Source organism: Equus przewalskii, chromosome 10, assembly GCF_037783145.1.
Source record: "Equus przewalskii isolate Varuska chromosome 10, EquPr2, whole genome shotgun sequence".
Lineage (NCBI taxonomy): Eukaryota > Metazoa > Chordata > Mammalia > Perissodactyla > Equidae > Equus > Equus przewalskii.
The window spans coordinates 33,885,180-33,906,170 of NC_091840.1; the positions used below are offsets into that span (position 1 = coordinate 33,885,180).

At 37.6% G+C, this 20,991-nt stretch overlaps 1 protein-coding gene across 10 annotated transcripts in view; it reads left to right on the top strand.

The window, feature by feature from the left end:
* RPS6KB1 (ribosomal protein S6 kinase B1) overlaps window positions 1-20,991 on the top strand; it is a 45,032-nt gene that overhangs the window by 13,919 nt on the left and 10,122 nt on the right. For 4 of the 10 annotated variants that reach the window (XR_548255.2, XM_008541294.2, XM_008541317.2 and 1 more), the window contains exons 5-11: window positions 13,902-14,049; window positions 16,122-16,179; window positions 17,620-17,720; window positions 19,539-19,629; window positions 19,816-19,906; window positions 20,416-20,523; window positions 20,826-20,888. Coding sequence is in view for 3 of the 10 variants with exons in the window: in XM_008541294.2 (XP_008539516.1) it covers window positions 13,902-14,049; window positions 16,122-16,179; window positions 17,620-17,720; window positions 19,539-19,629; window positions 19,816-19,906; window positions 20,416-20,523; window positions 20,826-20,888 (660 nt within the window). In the remaining 7 variants the exon portion in view is untranslated. Of the gene's footprint in view, window positions 1-13,901; window positions 14,050-16,121; window positions 16,180-16,806; window positions 17,060-17,619; window positions 17,721-18,584; window positions 19,630-19,815; window positions 19,911-20,415; window positions 20,524-20,825; window positions 20,889-20,991 lie in introns of those variants that run through there. The other 6 variants (XR_011523446.1, XR_011523447.1, XR_011523443.1 and 3 more) reach the window with 4 other exon arrangements.

Here is a 20,991-nt window from a genome sequence, read left to right on the forward strand (position 1 = left end):
TACATTTTTAAATTCCTCATATGAGTGGAGTCATACAGAGATTGTCCTTCTCTTACTGGCTTATTTCACTTAATTCCCTCAAGGCCCATCCATGTTGTTGCAAATAGGATGATTTTGTTCTGTTTTACGGCCAAGTAGTATTCCATTGTATATATGTACTACGTCTTCTTTATCCAGTCATGTGTCGATGGGCACTTAGGTTGCTTCTATGTCTTGGCTATTGTAAATAATGCTGCAATAAACATTGGGGTGCCTAGGACTTTTGGAATTGCTGACTTTAAGCTCTTTGGGTAGATACCCAGTAGTGGGATAGCTGGGTCGTATGGTAGTTCTATTTTTAATTTTTTGAGGAGTCTCCATACTGTTTTCCATAGTGGCTGCACCAGTTTGCATTCCCACCAGCAGTGTATGAGGGCTCCTTTTTCTCCACAACCTCTCCAACATTTGTTACTATTAGTTTTAGATATTTTTACCATTCTAATGGGTGTAAGGTGATATCTTAGTGTAGTTTTGATTTGCATTTCCCTGATGATCAGCGATGATGAGCATCTTTTCATGTGCCTATTGGCCATCCGTATATCTTCTTTGGAGAAATGTCTGTTCATGTCTCCAGCCCATTTTTTGATTGGGTTGTTTGATTTTTTGTTGTTGAGTTATATGAGTTCTTTATATATTATGGATGTTAAGCCTTTGTCAGATATATGACTTGCAAATATTTTTTTCCCAGTTGGTGGGTTGTTTTTTTGTTTCAATCCTGTGTTCGTTTGCCTTGAAGAAGCTCTTTAGTCTGATGAAGTCCCATTTGTTTATTCTTTCTATTGTTTCCCTTCTCTGAGAAGACATGGTGTTCGAAAAGATCCTTTTAATACTGATGTCAAGGAGTGTACTGCCTATCTTTTCTTCTAGAAGCCTTATGGTTTCAGGTCTCACAGTTAGGTCTTTGATCCATTTTGAGTTTATTTTGGTGAATGGTGAGAAAGAATGGTCAATTTTCATTCTTTTACATATGGCTTTCCAGTTTTCCCAGCACCATTTGTTGAAAAGACTTTCTTTTCTCCATTGTAGGCCCTCAGCTCCTTTGTCAAAGATAAGCTGTCCATAGATGTGTGGTTTTATTTCTGGGCTTTCAGTTCTGTTCCATTGATCTGTGCATCTGTTTTTGTACCAGTACCATGCTGTTTTAATTATTGTAGCTTTGTAGTAAGTTTTGAAGTCAGGAATTGTGATGCCTCCCATTTTGTTCCTTTTTCTCAGGATTGCTTTAGCAATTTGGGGTCTTTTGTTGCCCCACATGAATTTTAGGATTCTTTGTTCTAATTCTGTAAAGAATGTCATTGGGATTCTGATTGGGATGGCGTTGAATCTGTAAATTGCTTTAGGTAGAATGGACATTTTAACTATGTTTATTCTTCCAATCCATGTACATGGAAGGTCTTTCCATCTCCTTGTGTCGTCATCCACTTCTCTCAGAAAGGCCTTGTAATTTTCATTGTATAGGTCTTTCACTTCCTTAGTTAAATTCACCCCGAGGTATTTTATTCTTTTTGTTGCGATTGTGAATGGTATTGTGTTCTTGAGTTCTTTTTCTGTTAGTTCATTATTAGAGTATAGAAATGCTACTGATTTATGCAAATTGATTTTATACCCTGCAATTTTGCTGTAGTTGTTGATTACTTCTAACAGTTTTCCAATGGATTCTTTGGGGTTTTCTATATATAATATCATGTCATCTGCAAACAGCAAGAGTTTCACTTCTTCCCTCCCTATTTGGATTCCTTTTATTCCTTTTTCTTGCCTGATTGCTCTGGCCAGGACCTCCAGTACTATGTTAAATAAGAGTGGTGATAGAGGGCATCCTTGTCTCGTTCCTGATTTCAGGGGGATGGCGCTCAGTTTTTGCCCATTGAGTATGATGTTGGCTGTGGGTGTGTCGTATATGGCCTTTATTATGTTGAGGTAGTTCCCTTCTATGCCCATTTTGTTCAGAGTTTTTATCATAAATGGCTGTTGAATCTTGTCAAATGCTTTCTCTGCATCTATTGAGATGATCATGTGGTTTTTATTCCTCAGTTTGTTGATGTGGTGTATCATGTTGATTGATTTGCAGATGTTGAACCATCCCTGTGTCCCTGGTATCAGTCCCACTTGATCATGATGTATGATCCTTTTGATGAATTGCTGAATTCTGGTTGCCAAAATTTTCTTTAGAATTTTTGCATCTATGTTCATCAGCAATATTGGCCTGTAGTTCTCTTTTTTCGTGGTGTCCTTGTCAGGCTTTGGTATCAGCGTGATATTGGCCTCGTAGAATGTGTTAGGAAGTGTTCCATCCTCCCTAATTTTTTGGGATAGCTTGAAAAGGATAGGTATTAAATCCTCTCTGAAAGTTTGGTAGAATTCCCCAGGAAAGCCATCTGGTCCTGGGGTTTTATTCTTTGGGATGTTTTTGATTGCTGTTTCAATCTCTTTCCTTGTGATTGGTCTGTTCAAATTGCTTCTTCTTGAGTGAGCTTTGGGAGATTGTAGGAGTCCAAGAATTTATCCATTTCCTCTAGGTTATCCATTTTGTTGGCATATAATTTTTCGTAGTATTTTCTTATAATCCGTTGTATTTCTGCAGAGTCTGTTGTTATTTCTCCTCTTTCATTTCTGATTTTGTTTATTTGAGCTTTCTCCCTTTTTTTCTTTGTAAGTCTTGCTAGGGGTTTGTCAATTTTATTTATCTTCTCAAAGAACCAGCTCTTGTTTCATTGATCCTTTCTACAGCCTTTTTTGTTTCCATAGCATTTATTTCTGCTCTGATTTTTATTGTTTCTCTACTTCTGCTGACTTTGGGCTTTGTTTGTTCTTCTTTCTCTAATTTGGTTAGGTGTAGTCTAAGATTGCTTATTTGGTATTTTTCGTTTGTTAAGATGTGTCTGTATTGCGATGAATTTTCCTCTTAATACAGCTTTTGCTGTATCCCATGTGAGTTGGTATGGCATGTTATCATTTTCATTTGTCTCCAGGTATTTTTTGATTTTTTCTTTAATTTCTTCAATGATCCAGTGCTTGTTCAGTAGCGTATTGTTTAGTCTCCACATCCTTGTGCCTTTCTCAGCTTTTTTCTTGTAATTAATTTCTAGCCTTATAGCATTATGATCGGAAAAGATGCTTGTTATTATTTCAATTGTTTTTAATTTGTAGAGGCTTGCCTTGTTTCCCAACATATGGTCTATCCTTGAGAATGTTCCATGCGCACTTAGAAGAACATGTATTCTGCTGTTTTGGGATGAAGTGATCTATATATGTCTATTAAGTCCAATTGTTTTAGTTTTTCATTTAGCTCCACTATTTCCTTGTTGATTTTCTGTCTGGATGATCTGTCCATTGATGTGAGTGGGGTGTTGAGGTCCCCTACTATTATTGTGTTGTTTTCAACATCTTCCTTCAGGTCTGTTAATAGTTGCTTTATGAATCTTGGTGCTCCTGTGTTGGGTGCATAGATATTTATAAGCGTTGTTTCTTCTTGATGAAGTGTCCCTTTGATCATTATATATTGTCCCTCTGTGTCTCTCTTTACCTGCCTTATTTTGAAATCCGTTTTGTCTGATATAAGTACTGCAACACCTGCTTTCTTTTGCTTGCTATTAGCTTGAAGTATTGTCTTCCACCCCTTCACTCTGAGCCTGTGTTTGTCCTTGGGGCTGAGGTGTGTTTCCTGGAGGCAACAAATTGTTGGATCTTGTTCTTTAATCCATTTTGCCACTCTGTGTCTTTTTATTGGCGAGTTCAATCTGTTTACATTGAGGGTGATTATTGATACATGTGGGCTTAATGCTGTCATTCTGTTGCTTGTTGTCTGGTTTTCCTGCATTACCTTTGTTTCTTGTCCTTTGTGTGTTAGCCTACCCATTGACTTCTGCAATTTCTTATGCTGGGTTTCTTAGATTTTTCCTTGTTTATGTTTTGTGGCTCTGTTCTGTTTTTTTAGTTTAGTGGCTACCCTGAAATTTGTATTTAGAGTCTCGTATATAATATGTCTGTTAAAAGTCTATTGCCTGGTGGTCTGTTACTTACTTGGCCTCGACTGATTTAGTCCCTTTGCTCTTCCCCTCCTAAATTATTATTTTCATCTCTTATTCCAACTCGTGTTATGAGTTTGTAGTTAGAGTGATAAGGTCGTCTTTACTTTGTTGGTTTCCTTACCTTTATCCTAATGCTGTAGTTGAATATTTGCTGTCCTATTCTGGTTCTATCTATCTGTCTCCCTACTCTGTGGTTTGTGACCCCTTTCTCCCTGTTTTTCTTTTTTCAGATATGAGAGCCTTCTTGAGGATTTCTTGTAGTGGAGGACTTTTGGTTACATATTCCCTTAACTTTTGTCTGTCTGGAAAAGATTTAATTTCTCCCTCATATCTGAAGGATATTTTTCTGGATAGAGTATTCTTGGCTGAAGATTTTTATCTTTTAAAGTTTTGAATATGTCACTCCATCCTCTCCTAGCTTGTAAGGTTTCTGTAGAGAAATCCACTGAAAGTCTGATAGGAGTTCCTTTGTAGGTTATTTTCTTCTGTCTTGCTGCCCTGAGTATTCTTTCTTTGTCTTTCGTTTTTGCCATTTTTACTACTATATGCCTTGCAGTAGGTCTTTTTACATTGACAAATCTAGGAGATCTGAAAGCTTCCTCCACACACATTTCTCCCTCAATCCCTAGATTTGGGAAGTTCTCTTCTATAATTTCATTAAGCACACTTTCTGCTCCATTTTCCTTTTCCACATTCTCAGGAATTCCCATGATTCTTAAATTCGTTCTCCTCATTGAGTCTGCTATTTCTCTGATATTTTTCTCATTCTATTTAATCCTTAGTTCTCTTTCTTCCTCTGTCTGGTGCCATTCAGCCTGTCTATCTTCGATTATGCTAATTTGCTCCTCTATGGTGTCTACATGGGCATTCAGGGAATCCATATTCTGTTTTATCTGGTCCATTGTATTTTTAATCTCTAGTATTTCTGTTTGATTCTTCTTTATAGTTTCAATCTCTTTTGTGAAGTAACTCCAGAACTCATTGACTTGTTTCTCTATCTTTCCCTCTACCTCATTGAGTTTTTTGATGATAGCTGCTCTGAACTCATTTTCACTTAGTTTACATATTTCTAAGTCCTCAGGACTTAATTCTGTGTTTTTATTGTTTTCCTTCTGGTCTGCACCTATTATAAATTGCTGGATGGTAGAGGAGCGGTTTCTGCGCATGATGGTAGTATTCAGTTCCAGTTACAGCCTGTCATCACTAGATAGGGGTCGAGATCCGCGTGTTCTGAGCTCTCCACCTTCAGGCAAGATGGCGTCCAGTGCTGGTTGGGGGAGGAGGGACTCTTTCTCTCGCATGCCCATCTGGATTCAGATCAGCTCTCGTTCTCTGGTCTCCCGGGGCCCTGGCTTGATGGGGTCCCCACACATGGAAGCTTTTCCCCATCAGCAGGTTTCCACTGCACTGGTGGCCGGAGTCCTGGGTGATCCCCCAGTCGCGTGGCCCCTCCCCCACTCCTTCCCTCACCCACCGCAGTGATCCCAGTCTCTAGGGGAGGGAGCGAAGTTCTCTCTTACCCTGTTCCAGCTCCTCCGAGGCCTGCTGCAGCTTCTCCATCCTCCGTCTTCTTGTTTCTGTAGTTTTCTGATGGTCTGGCATTAGGATTATTGGCTGAAATTCAGTTATTCCAATCCTTTGTTGTAGTTTGGACAGGAGAGAGTCCCGGGTCAGCTCACCCCGCCATTTTGCTCTGCCCCTCTCCTCCATTTGTCCATTTTTTTGTCTTTTTCACTTTCTGAAAATTTTGTAGAACTATATTTTCTAATCTGTTTACTGATTTTTTTTTTAGCTGTTATATTTGTGGTTTCCCAGAGCTCTTTCTGTTACTTTTTCTTTTTAAAGCAACCCATTTTATGAGTACAGTATCTTCTCATCTTTCTGGGAGTTTTAATTATAATTCTTTGAAATATTCTTTTGTTCCATGAATTGTCTCTTTTCTAAGTTCCTATTTTCCTTGACTTTGATTTTGTCTCTTTCTTCCATATCTAAGGCCTTCTTTAGATGTCTAGTATCCTGCATTGATTTTTATATTTAGGAGTGAAACTCTGAAAAGCTAATCAGAAGTTCTATGTGTGTAGGCTTCTCTGTAGGGCTGTCACGTGGTTAGCTGGCAGTTGACTGAGAACATCCAAATATCAGTGTCTGTAGGTCTTTTTTCTGGTATGGATCAGTTAGTGTTGAGAAAGATCCACTACTCCTTTGCCTAGAAAAAGCATTCTGGAGCTGGTTGAGAGAAAGGACATGGAGATCTCACCTTTCAACATGCAGACTGTATCTGATTCTTCACTTCTTTTTTTGGAGAGTACACCTCTTCAGGCAGTAGTTTCCTGGCTGGTTAGCGTGGGGATGGGAACCTTGTTGGTCTATTTTGTTCCTTATACAGACTTTCAGATAATCTCTCTATATTTAGTCCTCCACCTTCTGCCTTCTGCAGTTCCTAATGACTCTAATTTTTTTCCTTTCTTTCTTTTTTTTATTTTTTGCCTCCAATTTTTGAACCTGTTTGGGTTCTATGGATAGACTCAACTTCTTTTGAGTTATTCGTCTTTGTAGGCATTTAGATTTGATCATACTACTCTCTAAGTCATATACCATTGCTTTATCTGTGCTCTGTCTTCACCTTCTTTTTTTTTGTTTGTTTTTTTTGAGGAAGATGAGCCCTGAGCTAATATCTGCTGCCAGTCTTCCTCTTTTTCTGAGGAAGACTGGCCTTGAGCTAACATCCGTGCCCGTCTTCCTCCACTTTATATGTGGGATGCCTACCACAGCATAGCTTGATGAGCGCTGCCATGTCTGCACCCGGGATCCACACCAGGAACCTGGGCCACCGAGAAGCGCAGTGTGCACACTTAACTGCTGCGCCACCGGGCCAGCCCCTGTCTTCACCTTCTGAGGGGTAGAGTTACATGTGTTTCCTAGTTTTATTGAAGAGGAATTATGTGTGTTTGGTATCTTGTTCTTTTAGTTTCAATCTTAAAAGATCCCACTGTCTTCTTTTGTGTGTCTGAGGAAGATTAGCCCTGAGCTAACATCTGCTGCTAATCCACCTCTTTTTGCTGAGGAAGACTGGACCTGAACTAACGTCCGTGCCCATCTTCCTGTAGTTTATATGTGGGATGCCTACCACAGCATGGCTTGCCAAGCAATGCCATGTCTGCGCTCAGGGTCTGAACTGGTGAACCCTGGGCTGTCGAAGTGGAACATGTGAACTTAACTGCTGTGCCACTGGGCCGGCCCAAGATCCCACTATCTTAAAACAAGTCTCAGTAGAAAACTATGTTACAAGTTAATCAAAGTGACTTTTTTTTTTTTTTTTGCTGAGGAAGATTTGCCCTGAGCTAGCATCTCTTGCCAATCTTCCTCTTTTTGCTTGAGGAAGATTTGCCCTGAGCTAGCATCTTCCTCTATTTTGTATGTGGGTTGCTTCCATAGCATGGCTGCCAACGAGTGTTGTAGGTCTGCACCTCGGACCTGAACCCAGGCCACTGAAGTGGAGTGTGCTTGCTGAACTTAACCACTAGGCCACAGGAACAGCCCTCAAAATGACTTTTTAAAAAATTATAGGGTTTGTAATACTTTGGTCCTTACCTTCTTCCTGATTTTCACTTAATCAGTACAAATGACTTCTTAATTTAAAAGCTAAGGAAAAAATTCTGTGACCACAACTTTATTGGTGATTGTCTTAAAGAAGCAATTTAGGTATTCTAAACATCAGTTTCTGTGTCATTAAGTTAGGGATTAAACTACTATCTGACTCTCCCATTGGAATCATTTGAGATTAATGATTTTTTTATCTGCAAGACATGTTCAGTGTAGAATTGGAGACAATATAATAATATTTGTTCTAGAAATGTTGAAAGAATTAGTGGTGAAGATTTTTAGAGTAATCCATTCCTTTTGATATGTTGCTTATTCATGCCTGATTATCAGAGCTGACCATAATTAAATCTTGAGTAAAGGACATTTCTGGCACAGGTATCATCAATGAAAAGAAGCGGGTGTTGGGGTTTTTTTCGCTGATGATTGGTGGGCGCAGTTTATTGGAAAACCCATAGACTTAATTACTGCTAAATGTCAGGCCTCCTTTTTGGGCCCAGGTATCTAAGATCTAACTTGCTTGCCTCTCCTTTTGCTTAGTTACCACTCTTTCCCACTCTCAGGGTTTTTCTTTCTCCTAAGCCTCTCTAGAGAATCAGATACTGCCTCATTCTTTTCCTTCCTGTCCCTGAAAACAAGCTCACAGTAAAATTATGAAGGTGAAGAGGTTGCTAGGGTTAAGTCCAGGGTTTTAGTTTTTAAATCCCTAGGTAAGATGATTGTATACTCCCTTTGAGTTTCTTCCTTCTGATTTTATTTTTCTGGAAGCAGAGAGTACCAACCCTCTTGACCTGAGTGTGGTAAGAATAAACTTCTTTTCAGCCTTGAAGATGAAATCAGTAGAATCAGGTGTCCCCTTATCTTTTTTTGTTTTTTGTTGAGGAAGATTAACCCTGAGCTAACATCTGTGCCAGTCTTCCTCCACTTTATATGTGGGTTGCCGCCACAGCATGGCTGATGAGTGGTGTAGGTCTGCACCTGGGATCTGAACTCGTGAACCCAGGCTGCCAAAGTGGAGCATGCCAAACTTAACCACTACACCACAGGGCTGGCCTCAGGTGTCCTCATGTCTTAAACGAGTTGTTTGTATCTGGACAGTCTGTCTGGATTTATCAGTTCTCCTGGGATTGTTTACTTCTTACAGGAATGGTATCATTTGGGTATTTGCTCATGGTGGAATATTGAGGAAAGACTATTTCCAACAGCTATCTCTCTATCCTACCAGTTGCAATAAAAATGTACTCTGGAAGCAAAATACTATTGCTCATGGCACTAGTTCAGCCCATACTATAAATTTTAGAGCCTTTGGCCAAACGCTTGTGGCTCACAGATTGGTCATACGTCTTTCATTCTTTTATTGAACCAATTGAGAACCTGCAATGTGCCAGGCATGCTAGATACTAGGATTCAGCATTTGAGACAAATGTAGTCTCTGCCTGTCACTCTGCTTATTGTATATTCAAGGGAAGAACTGACAAACTTATTCTTACAGTTACTCTTCTACCTGTGTCAAAACCCTTTCTACTTTGGGGTTTAAACCTTTCTTTCCTTTTATCCATCTTTTTCCCCCCACTTCCAAGTCTTGTTATACTGGATATTAAATTGTATTAAGTAAACAATCAGTAGCCTAGCCTTCTAATTCATTGATTATCTCAACTCCATCAGCTTTCACCTCCATTCCACTTCACCAGCCCCCAGGGCTGTATCCTCCACCTCTGACATTTTGGGCTATACTAGAACAATAACTTTCTCACTTCTTTATTCCCACAATGCCTGGTCTTTGACCCTAAGCTCTTTGTTTCTTTGATCTTTCTGTTTTTCCCCCAAGTTCTTAGCCCTGTTCTTATTTCACTTTATAATGAATCCAGTCTAATTAACGTGATCTGCCACTTCAGTCACTTGCTAGCCCCATTGACCTTATGTTCAGGAAAGTCCTAATCTTAATTTAGTTGTTAATGCTCCTTTATCTGTATTTCAGCTACTGAGCATTACTGGCAGAAATCACACAAACATGTACATTGCTGCTGGGCAATTTAATAGTCCCCAAATCACTTCTCACCAATCATTTTTCTACATTTCCCTAGACAACTCCTTCCATTCTCTACAACTGTCAGAGCCTTTACTGTCAATCCCTCTACTCCTGTCAGCAGATTGCCTCTCTTCCTGTCTGAGGCTGTCACATGTGATTCCCTTTGACTTCCTGTTCTAATCCCTACCCTCAATACCATGTTAATCTTCGTTTTTACCTGTCTTTACTTCCTTCTCTCCAGTCATAGTGGGAGATGTCTTCCTCCTCCTTTCCAGGGCTAAGCCTTCTCTTTATGTTTTGGATCCCATCCTTTTCTGCCTATTCAGGGTCTTTTCTCTCTCACTTCTCTCTGTGTTTCCATCCTCTGTCCTGACTTCTTTATTTAAATATATTCATGTCTTTGCCATATTTAGCAAAACAGATCCTTCACTTGAGGTTTCCCTATAGTGTCTACCCTCTTTGCTTTTCATAGCTGAATTTCTTGAGAAGTCATATTTTATTCTTTTTTTACTCACTATATTTTGACTTGACTCTTGTCATTGAAACTCTTGTCCCCTAGGTTACCACCAGTCTCCTAATTGCTGAATCCAATGGTCTTTACTTAATTCATCTTTAGTTTACCTCTCTGTTGCATTGAAGCTATTAACCAAGCATTTTGAAACTCTGCTCCTTCGACTTCTATGATTCTACTTTACTAATTTTTATCTTATCTCTTAGTCCCTTGCTTCTCAGACTTTCTCAAAATTACTTAATTTAAAAAATTTAAATCTCCTGAGCAGTTAAAAAGTAATATATCTTTGAAATTTTTCACAAAGAGTTTCAAGAATAGTGCAGTGATCACCAATTGTTGTTTGCCGTGTTTTCTTTGTCTGCCCCTCCCTCTTTCCATCCCACCTGTCTCTCTCTCCCCATATGTATAAATGTATGTATATTCAAATTTTTTATTTTATTTTTTTGCTGTACCATTTGAAAGTTAGTTGTAGACATCATAGCACTTCACCCTTAAATTCTTTATTATGGTATCTGTTAAGAATAGGGCATTTTCACACATAACCAATTGATATACGATACTGTTTTCTAATACATTGTCTGTTCTCAGACTTCCCCAATTGTGTCAATAATATGCTTTAAAGCTGTTTTGTTTTTAATATCCAGGATTAAATCAGGGATCACACATTGCATTGAGTTGTTCTGTCCCTGTGTTCCTTTACTCTAAAGCCAATCCCCACCCATTTTTTGTCTTTCTTGACATTGACATTTTTTGAAGTCTCCAGGCCTGGTGTTTTGCAGGGTATCTGTTAATTTAGATATATTTCATTGTTTCCTCCTGAAAACATTTAAATTGTAAATTTAGGTTAAATACTTTTTGCAGCAGTATTTTGCAGGAGTATTGTCTCCTCACTGCCTGGGCTCAGGAAGCACATTATGTCAGTCTGTCCCATTATTTGGTGAGATTGAGTTTTATCACTTGATTAAGGTGGTGTCCTTCAGACTTTCCATTGTACAGATACATTTTTCCCTTTGTAATTAATAAGTATCTATGGAATGATAGAGACTGTGAGAATATTCTGTCCTAATAATCTTTTACCCAGTAGTTTTATCATCTATTGTTTCTTGTCCAAGTCAAATGTTACTATGGTGGTTATAAAATGGAAACTTTTCTATTTTTATCATTTTTTTCTATATTAGTTGTTATTCTTCTGTAAAGAAGAGCTTTTCATACTTACTTACTTTTTTTTTTTGGTGAGGAAGATTGTTCATGAGCTAACATCTGTGCCAGTCTTCCTCTATTTTTTATGTGAGATGCCACCACAGCATGGGCTGATGAGCAGTGTGTAGGTCTGTGCCTGGGATCCAAACCTGCAAACCCCAGGCTGCTGAAACAGAGCATGCAAACTTAACCACTATGCCATCGGACCAGTCCCCGTACTTACTTTTTTCAATTTAATTTTTAAAAGGAGTCAGTATGGATGTTTTTTTTTTTCAATGTGTTATCCATTTCTTTCATTTTTTGTTTTGCTCCTCAAATTGTCCCAAATTTTGCTAGAGAGAGCTCTATTAGGATGGTGTCTGTGTCCTTTAGCATATCAGTGTCAGTTTTTGAGTAGTTCCTTACTTTCTGGTACAGTGAGTACTCCAGGTTTACCCTGCTCTTTCCCTGACCCTGGCCTAGAAGCAGCTGTTTCTCCAAGGAAACCTGGTTTCTTTTGGTAGAGAAACCAAGATCTGGGTTGATAGCTACTAAACTGTCATTGTTTCTGGCTCCTTCAGTAGACAGCACTAGGAAGTTTTTGCTTTAAATCATGGCTTCATGTTGATATCCCTAATTCCAGTCTAATTCCATAGGCTGCTTCTTCCCTCAGTCCATATTTGCATCATGATTTTTCCACAGTGAGGAGCCAGGTGACAACATCAATAAATTTACTCATTTGCTCAGTTGTACAATATATGCATAATAGCTTGAGAATTATAATACCAATACTACTGGCAGCTACAAACCTACCAAGTGTGGTTTAAGATTTCTCTGCAATTTTTGTTATGTATATACCACTGACTGTGTGCAGTATCAAGTTATTTAAATATCTTTTTTCTCCTTCTGTGGTAAAATTATCAATGTAATATTCAATTAAATTTATGTTTTTCTGTTGTATTCAGTTTTATTTTCCTCCCCCAATCTTGTTGACTGAATTTTATTTTTGGAATGTATAAAACATTAACATGGTTCAGAATTCAAAATCTCCATTTTATAGTCACAGTAATGATGTTTAGGTAAGAAAAAAATGAATGATAAAACCCTTGAACTTTTACTGAGAAGCTGTACTCAAAAGTCCCATTCCCTCTCCTGCCTTTCCACTGTCATTAGCTTTTGGTTTATCTTGGTTGTGTTCGTTATTGCGTATATAAGCAGATACATTTATATTCTTAGTTCCCCTTTCTTACACAAAAAGTAGCATACTCTGTATACTGCTGTGCCGTGTATGCTCTTTTGCATCTTGCTTTCATAGAGATGTTCCTCATTCTTTTTATAGCTTTCTTACATATTGGGTAGATAGTCCATAGGTTTTCGGCCAATATCCTGTGCATGGGCATTTAGGTTGTTTCTATTGTTTCACTTTTACAACGAATATTGCAACTGATAACCTTGTGTATATGCTTTTTTTGTTACTGGAAGTGTGCCAAAACTTAGTCCTAGCACTTAGACTTAACGTGTCCAAAACAATGCATCATTTTCCCAAAACTTTTTTCTTTATTTCCATTCCCTGTTATTGAATGACATCATTCTTTATCCTATTACTTAAGCAGAAACTATGGTATCATTTCATCTCATATCTAGTTAGTCAGCAAGTGCTTAATAATGGACCTTTTCCCTTTCTCTATTTCCACCCTGATTTTCTTAGTTACAGGTCTTACTTCTTGCTTAGTTTACTGTACTAGCCTCCTAACTGGTCTCATTTCTTCCCTAAAATTCTGCACTACTATTAGAACTGTCCTTCTTAAAGCCAAGAGTTCTTCATTTCCCTTACATCAACATTTCTCCTCTGCCTCTAAGATAAGATTCAAACACTTTTGCCTAGATGTGTAGGCCTTCCATTTCCTGGTCTCCAGCTACATCTCCAGCCTAATCTCTAACCACTTCTAACTATACTCAACTATTTACAGAGTCCCTAGACATGTCCTGTTCTGTCAGGCCCCTTTTGCACTGGGAATGCCCTTTTTTTAGCCTCCGCATTTCATCTTAATAACTTTTGATGATACGGCTTAGGTATCATCACCTCCAGGAATTCTTCTTGCCGAGTCAGGTGCAGTTCCCCTGTTCACCCATATAGCTTACCTTGGTTGATTTATCTCTTGCCTGAGACTTTAGCCTCCTATGGGCCAGAGACCTGTTAGTTCTGCTTTCTTGTTACAGAGTTTGGAACATAGTAGACATTCAACAGTTAATGAATATATGAATAAATTTGATCTGTTTATGTTAAAAAAAAGTATCTCTAGGGTTTTATTTACATGTCCACTGCAAAAAATCCGAACAGTGCAGATATATATAAGAAGTCAATGCCTTCCATTACCCTATCTCAAACTCTCATGGGAGCTGTGATGAATAGTTTAATATTGGCAAAAAACAAAAGCACAAGATAGATTTTCCTTTTACTGTAGAATAAAAATGTCTACTATTTTGTTCTTATAGATCATCTCTTTTCCTTTAGGCAATGATAGTAAGAAATGCTAAAGATACAGCTCATACAAAAGCAGAACGGAATATTCTGGAGGAAGTAAAGCATCCCTTCATTGTGGATTTAATTTATGCCTTTCAGACTGGTGGAAAACTCTACCTCATCCTTGAGTATCTCAGCGGTCAGTACACACAGTTTGGTGTAATTATTTGCATTTGCTCCAGAAGCTGGGTCAAAAGATTATTTTCCAGTGGAAAAATGCTTTTTCCCAATGTGGTCAAATAGTTCTTAAAATTGACAAACACATTGACATAAGGAATTCAGATGTGACCAAATGTTTCTTTTTGCAGACAAATATGAAGGAAACTTTAAAGGTTTTAAGTTTTTACCTCATCTGTAAAATTTTATCTTAACCCCTTTGTAATCAATTACTTAACAAAATAACACCCAATTGCTACAGAGCCATCACATTGACTCCACTTGGGTAAGGTACTGTAAATAAACCATTAATGTGTTTCTTTCTAAACTGACATGGAAAACTTAGAATATTTAAGATATTTGGAATTGTGTCTTTAAACAGAAGAGTTTTTTTGGTTTAATGTAGCCTTACTGGTAGATTATGCAGTTTACATTGGAAGTCATCCAGATTTTCTAGGGCTTACCACCTCTTGGGAACTTGTTGCTCCTGATATCATTTGTAGATTTCAGATATCTATTTCCAGCAGACACACTTGAGTTTTCTGAAAAACAGAGATTTCACAATAGCCTGTAACATGGAACAGAAAGCTGCAGAGTTTAGTAAGTTTTTTGTGACTGTTGCCATTTCTTTCTTGTAACTTTATTTTGACATAATTTCAGATTTACACAAAAAAGTTGCAAGAATACTTCAAAGAATCCCCACATATCCTTTGCCTAGATCCCCTAAGTGTTGTCATCTTACCACAATTGTTTTGTTTCTTCCTTCTCTTTCTCTCCCTCTCTATGTATATATATGTATGTGTGTAGATATTTGTATATACACACATGTATATATATGTATGTGTGTATATATTTGTATATACACACATGAATACAGGTATGTAATTTTTTCTAAACTGTTTCATGAGAATGTTGCATACATGATTTCCCTTTACCTCCAAATACTTCAGTGTATATTTTCTAAAACCAACAACAGTATCTTATATAACTATACTAAGATTATCAAAAATAGGAAATTAACATTGATAGCATAATATCTCTCCTTAGTTTTCTTTAGTCTGGAACAGTTCCTCAGTCTTTCTTTGTCTTTCATGACCTTGACATTTTTGAAGAGTATGGACCAGTTATTTGTAGAAAGCATCAATTTGGGCTTGTATGGTATTTCCTCAGGATTAGATTCAGGTTATGCATTTTTGGGAGGACCATCAAAGTGACATTGTGTCCTTCTCTGTGTATCGGATCAGGAGGTACATGACATTTTTATCTTTATCCCATTACTGTTGATGTTAACTTTGATCACATGTATAAGGTGGTGTCTGCCAGTTATTTCCCTGCTGAAGTTTTCCCTTTATAGTAAGTATCTTGAGGAGATATTTAAATAATCTCAAAGTATCTCATCTCATCAAACTTTCACGTACAGTTTTAGCATCCATTGATTCTTGCCTGAAACAATTATCTATTATGGTTGCCAAGTGCTTTTTCTTATTGCATCATGCCTCCTTCATTTATTATTTGGCATTCTACTGTAACAAAGAACTTTGTCTTTTCTCCCATTTTAAAATGTTTTTATCTGTTCATTGATTTACATTATTGTGGACTCATGGATTCTGAGATTATTCAGTGGAATATAACTTTTTATTGTCATTATTTATTTTGATACTCAAATCATGGCATGCTTTTTATCACACTGCTGCCAGGTTCATCCAGTTTAAGAGTGCTGAAAATATGGAATATGGGTATTCACTAATTTGCAAGGGTGGTTTAATTATATACTAACATTTTTACTTCAGGTTTGGAATCTATAAATATTTTGAAGTTTATAGACTTCAAAATATTTGGAATTCCAAAACTCATGTATTTTACGTAAGAATAAGAGCACTGCTAAAAATAGAATCCTGGGGACTTAGTTTTAAGCCTATAATTTTTAGGATCTGTTTTTATTTTTAAGGGGCTGATGTTTTTTAACTATGGTTAAAGGAAACCACAAACCCTCTTATTGGAAATCAGTTAGAAAAAGATTGTTTTATTTCCAATCTCTTTTTATTTTCTTTACAGGAGGAGAATTATTTATGCAGTTGGAAAGAGAGGGAATATTTATGGAAGACACAGCCTGGTAAGTGGAATTTTTGTTTTTGCATCGATTCAGGTAATAATTTATGTAATTAAAAGCAAAGCCCTGTTCCCATTGTGGGCAGCCAAATGATTGAATAAATTGTTCTGGAGCCAGTCAGTCATTCAGGACTTCAAGGGGGAGAAGCAGCTTTGGGACTGGGCAGTTATTGGAGGTCACATCATTCCTTTGCCCCCAGGCCTTGGGTGGAACGCTCTTCACGCCAGTTCCTAACAGAACCATTCTCACTGGGGCTTTCTTTCCTTGAATTGGTAAGCTGTCTGCCTTGGCTTTGGGTGAGTGTGGTTTTCCAGTGAAACTTTATGTGTGGAACAATGGAAAGTATCAGAAATCATCTCTTTTTTTTAGACTTTCCAGTTCCCAAGGTGCAGTTAGGGAGGTGATAAACCTGCACACATCAGCTGTGGATTGATTCTATGGCCAGGATGGGACCTACCCTCCTATTTCTTAAGATGGCATCTGCTTCAAATTAAAAATATACACATCCTTTTGTGAGATGACAGTATTGGGTAAAAATAAATCAGTTTATCCTACACATTAATTGAATAGAAAACACTTCAATGTTTTTCTACCTTAATTACCAAACTGCATTCCATTGTTTAATTTCAGGCCTTTTCTAACACAGAAGCTGCATTTAAGAGCCTTAGGGATGAAGTTACCTTTTTTGGAGGAGGCTCTCTGAGCCATGTTGGAGGCTGTGTTTGTGGTCCTGCTGGCTGTGAAACTGCCTCAGTCCTCTAGGACACACCCTCTCCATCCTGGAGTAATCTGCAGGATTGCAACATTGTTATGCAGCCAGTATTGCAGTGCCTTGTGCTTTTCGAATCCAGACAGGGTTGACTCAGCCCTTTATTCTTTTGAGGTAGATAAATTTGAGTGTCACACAGTTTATAGTTGTGGGCTGGCTGGCAAGAGGGCGGGCAGATACTGTGGGGATGAGCTGTATATAAATATGCAGCTGTATTAAGTAAGGGATGAGTGGGTTTCTAAGGGTCAGGTTATAAGGTATCTTCAAACTAACAGTTGATCTCTGAGAATAACAAAGTTCCTATTTCCTATGGGATTTTAAAATTGGGAGTGGGTGGGAGAAATTTGCTTTGGTCGTGATGACTATTGGCCCAATTACTACACAGAACAAAACATGACCAGTGACAGTTTGGCATATTCTGGACTTCTTTGCAATTTTAGCAGCATGTTCTAATGCTGAAATAAAACATTTTATAGTTTTGCCAAATAAGTGAAACATAAATGTCTCCATGCCTTTTGGCAGCATCCTATGCCATCTCTTTCCACCATACCCACCCCTACCCCCACGAATTTGGTCTTTGGTGCATGTTTATTTCTTTCAAGGAATTTTACTCCATACATAAACTGCTTTGAGTAGATTACTCTTTAATTTTATTAAATCACTTTTGTTTCCAGCTTTTACTTGGCAGAAATCTCCATGGCTTTGGGGCATTTACATCAAAAGGGGATCATCTACAGAGACCTGAAGCCGGAGAATATCATGCTTAATCACCAAGGTGGAGATATACCGTAAACAATTCTGTAGTAAATAATCATCTTAAAATCCTCCCACACAGGTCATGATCATTTTCAAACCCCCATATTCATGTATTTACTATTAGACATTTCTCCCTCAGAATTTATGGCATCATGATACTTGCTGAGATTTAAGTATTTAGGTACTTAGGGTTGATGAGATTAGAGGGAGTTGAGAATAACTGGCCACTCACTTGCCTTTTCTGGTTGAATCATTACTCTTTATAGCTTGTCATTCCTTTGAAATCCTTACATAAAATGTGGTGAGCCAAAAGCCAGTCCAAACACTGATTTTGGTTTTTTCCTTAAATTGGAAAGTGAATCTTAAGTTTACAAATTGAGTTTTCTTTAATGATGAAAATACATAAATATTAGAAGCAATGCTTTTTATGATAAATTTTATTAATGCTGTAAAAAAGGAAAGGATTAGAACTGAACCAAAATATTTGATGTAGCCTTAGAAATAAATATTTAGTAGGCATCAGTTTACTCTTGCTGTTTGTTTGTGACGACAAACATAAAAATCAGACAGACTAATATTCTATATAGCTATAGGTACAGTGAAGTGAGCCTTGATTACAACTGCATGCTGCCACAGACAGTTGAATTTATGCGAGAGTAATCTGGGCTGAGTAGACTTGGCAGTTCACTCACATCCCAAAGGAGCAACCAGCCATCTAGGTATGTGGGGAGCTGGTAGCTGCTGCTGATCCTTAGATGTCTACAAAAAGATGCACGAGGTAGTTAATGGTTTTAAATTCTTAGACAGAAAATGGTGTATGGACAACTGATGCCGGTATAAATGTTTCAAATTGTGCTTTTTCTTTTCCTTTTTATTTTTTTAGGAGAAATGCTATACTTAACCAAGCACATCATGGGAATCTATGTATCTCCCACCCTCTCAGTTCTGCCGACTTCCCCCAAACGTGGATTCTGATTCTGAATTCTAAGGCAGAGGATAGAATAGGGAAGTGACTAGTCAACTTCTTTGATCCATGACCTTGAGTATGTGAGGTGGTTCTGTGAAAATAAAGGTCATAGTTCTTCTTGTTTGTCAGAGTGAAGTACACATTTACATTGGAATCAATAGGCCATTGCCTTTTCTTTTCTCTGAAATAAACCTGGAATAATAGGGTCCCTGGAGTTGTTGAACCACTGGATGTCTAATGACACTTCAGTAAAGCTAAACTTGAACTGAAATGTTCTTTGTGTAAGGTGGTGAGTTTTTCACTTTCTGGATCAGAGATGATGGTCCCATGCCATGTAGCAATTTCATTTCTTTTTCCAACTGGTAGCAATTGACAGAATAAGCTAACTTGTTATAGTGAGTTTCTGAGACTATTTTAAGAACTATCAAGCCATAGTTCACTGTGATAAAAGCTATATATTTGAAGTACAGCATCACACCTTTGTTTAAAAGGTGCAGAATATCTTTATTAGGGTCTGTGTACTTAAACCAGACTTCATCAAGTTTTCCCAGGATTTGCTTTCTCAGGATGGTAGAGGATTCTAAGTATAGGTAAAGCTAGAGCCTTAGACAAGCTGTTTCACTTTTTTCCTCTATCTTTACTTTCCTTATACTAGATATATTATATCATTGGCAAAAGATGACTCTGCCCTAGCCTTAAAGAGTTAGCATCCCATTTTATGGATGGCACCTTACTAGTTGTTGATATCTTCAAAAAAAATTTTAAGGCAGAAAAAGTAAGGAAGGATAGATTGTTGTCTTTTATGATACGTAAAAACACTGCACATACTTAGATTTCTCATAATAACCATGCTATAATCTTTCATTGTAGGTCATGTGAAACTAACAGACTTTGGACTATGCAAAGAATCTATTCATGATGGAACAGTCACACATACATTTTGTGGAACAATAGAATACATGTGAGCTGCATGTTGAAAGAAATGTAACTGGTTTGGGGGTAATAGCTAACTTTTACCTGGTTTAAGTAATAGTGTACTAAATTTATTCTGTAGCATCATTTGGCTGCATATATTATTTTTAAAATTCTAATTCAGGTGATATGTGAATGGGTGAATTTTTTAGGTGTGTTATTTTTCTCATTGTAGGGCCCCTGAAATCTTGATGAGAAGTGGCCACAATCGTGCTGTGGATTGGTGGAGTTTGGGAGCATTAATGTATGACATGCTGACTGGAGCAGTAGGTGCACAGTTAAAAGCTGCATGTGTTATGGTCTGTGCTGAGTAGTTATTAAATCACTATAGCAAGAGACCTTTCCTGTGGTTTTTGAAAATGTTACCAATGGAGTTATTTTCAACAACTTAGCACTAATAATACTTTATTAGTGGTAGTATAGGCCCCCAGTACTTTTTAAAACATTTTCATTTAAATGATCTATGTCATGGCAGTCCTGTGAAATAGTTGCAAAATAGATACTGTCCTTATTTTATAAATGGAGAAAGTGAAGCATAAAATCACATGGCTCACCATTATCACACAAAGTTGATGGTAGGAACCTAGTTCCTTCCAGGACATTGCTATTTCTCGTCCTGCTGCATAAAAACTAGAGGTCTTTAGCAATCAGCCCATATCACAGCATACATTTCTGATCTCTATGTATAACTGACTAATTCAGGAAATGGATAATTCTGTTATTTAAAATTTGGTTATTTTATATGCTAATTTTTCTCACTCTCTTCTACTCTCAGCCCCCGTTCACTGGGGAGAATAGAAAGAAAACAATTGACAAAATCCTCAAATGTAAACTCAATTTGCCTCCCTACCTCACACAAGAAGCCAGAGATCTGCTTAAAAAGGTAGGGTTCTTAAATAGGCACTGACACCGTAAGCCTCAACTTAACAAGGATTTAAATGGATAGACGTGAACATACATTTTGAATAAAGAATCTTACACAGATATTGAACAAAAAAGCCTACAATTGTTTGCAGGCAAAGCATAAATTTGTTTGTTTGCAGATTTTTCTTTTTTTTTACTCCCAAACAGTATTTAGTAGTAATTAATGTCATATTTTCTCAAGGCAAAATGGATAAGAAAATTCTGTAAAGAAAAAATGATTGATTTGACTTAATATTCATCAATGTTTTTTTCTCCCTAAAGCTGCTGAAAAGAAATGCTGCTTCTCGTCTTGGAGCTGGTCCTGGGGACGCTGGAGAAGTTCAAGTAGGGATTGGCATGTTTGGTGGTTTGAGGGGAAGATAATGCTAATTTTATGTATTTGTGAAGGTTGTATGTAGTTGCTTTTAAGTATGGCTTATTTTGTGAT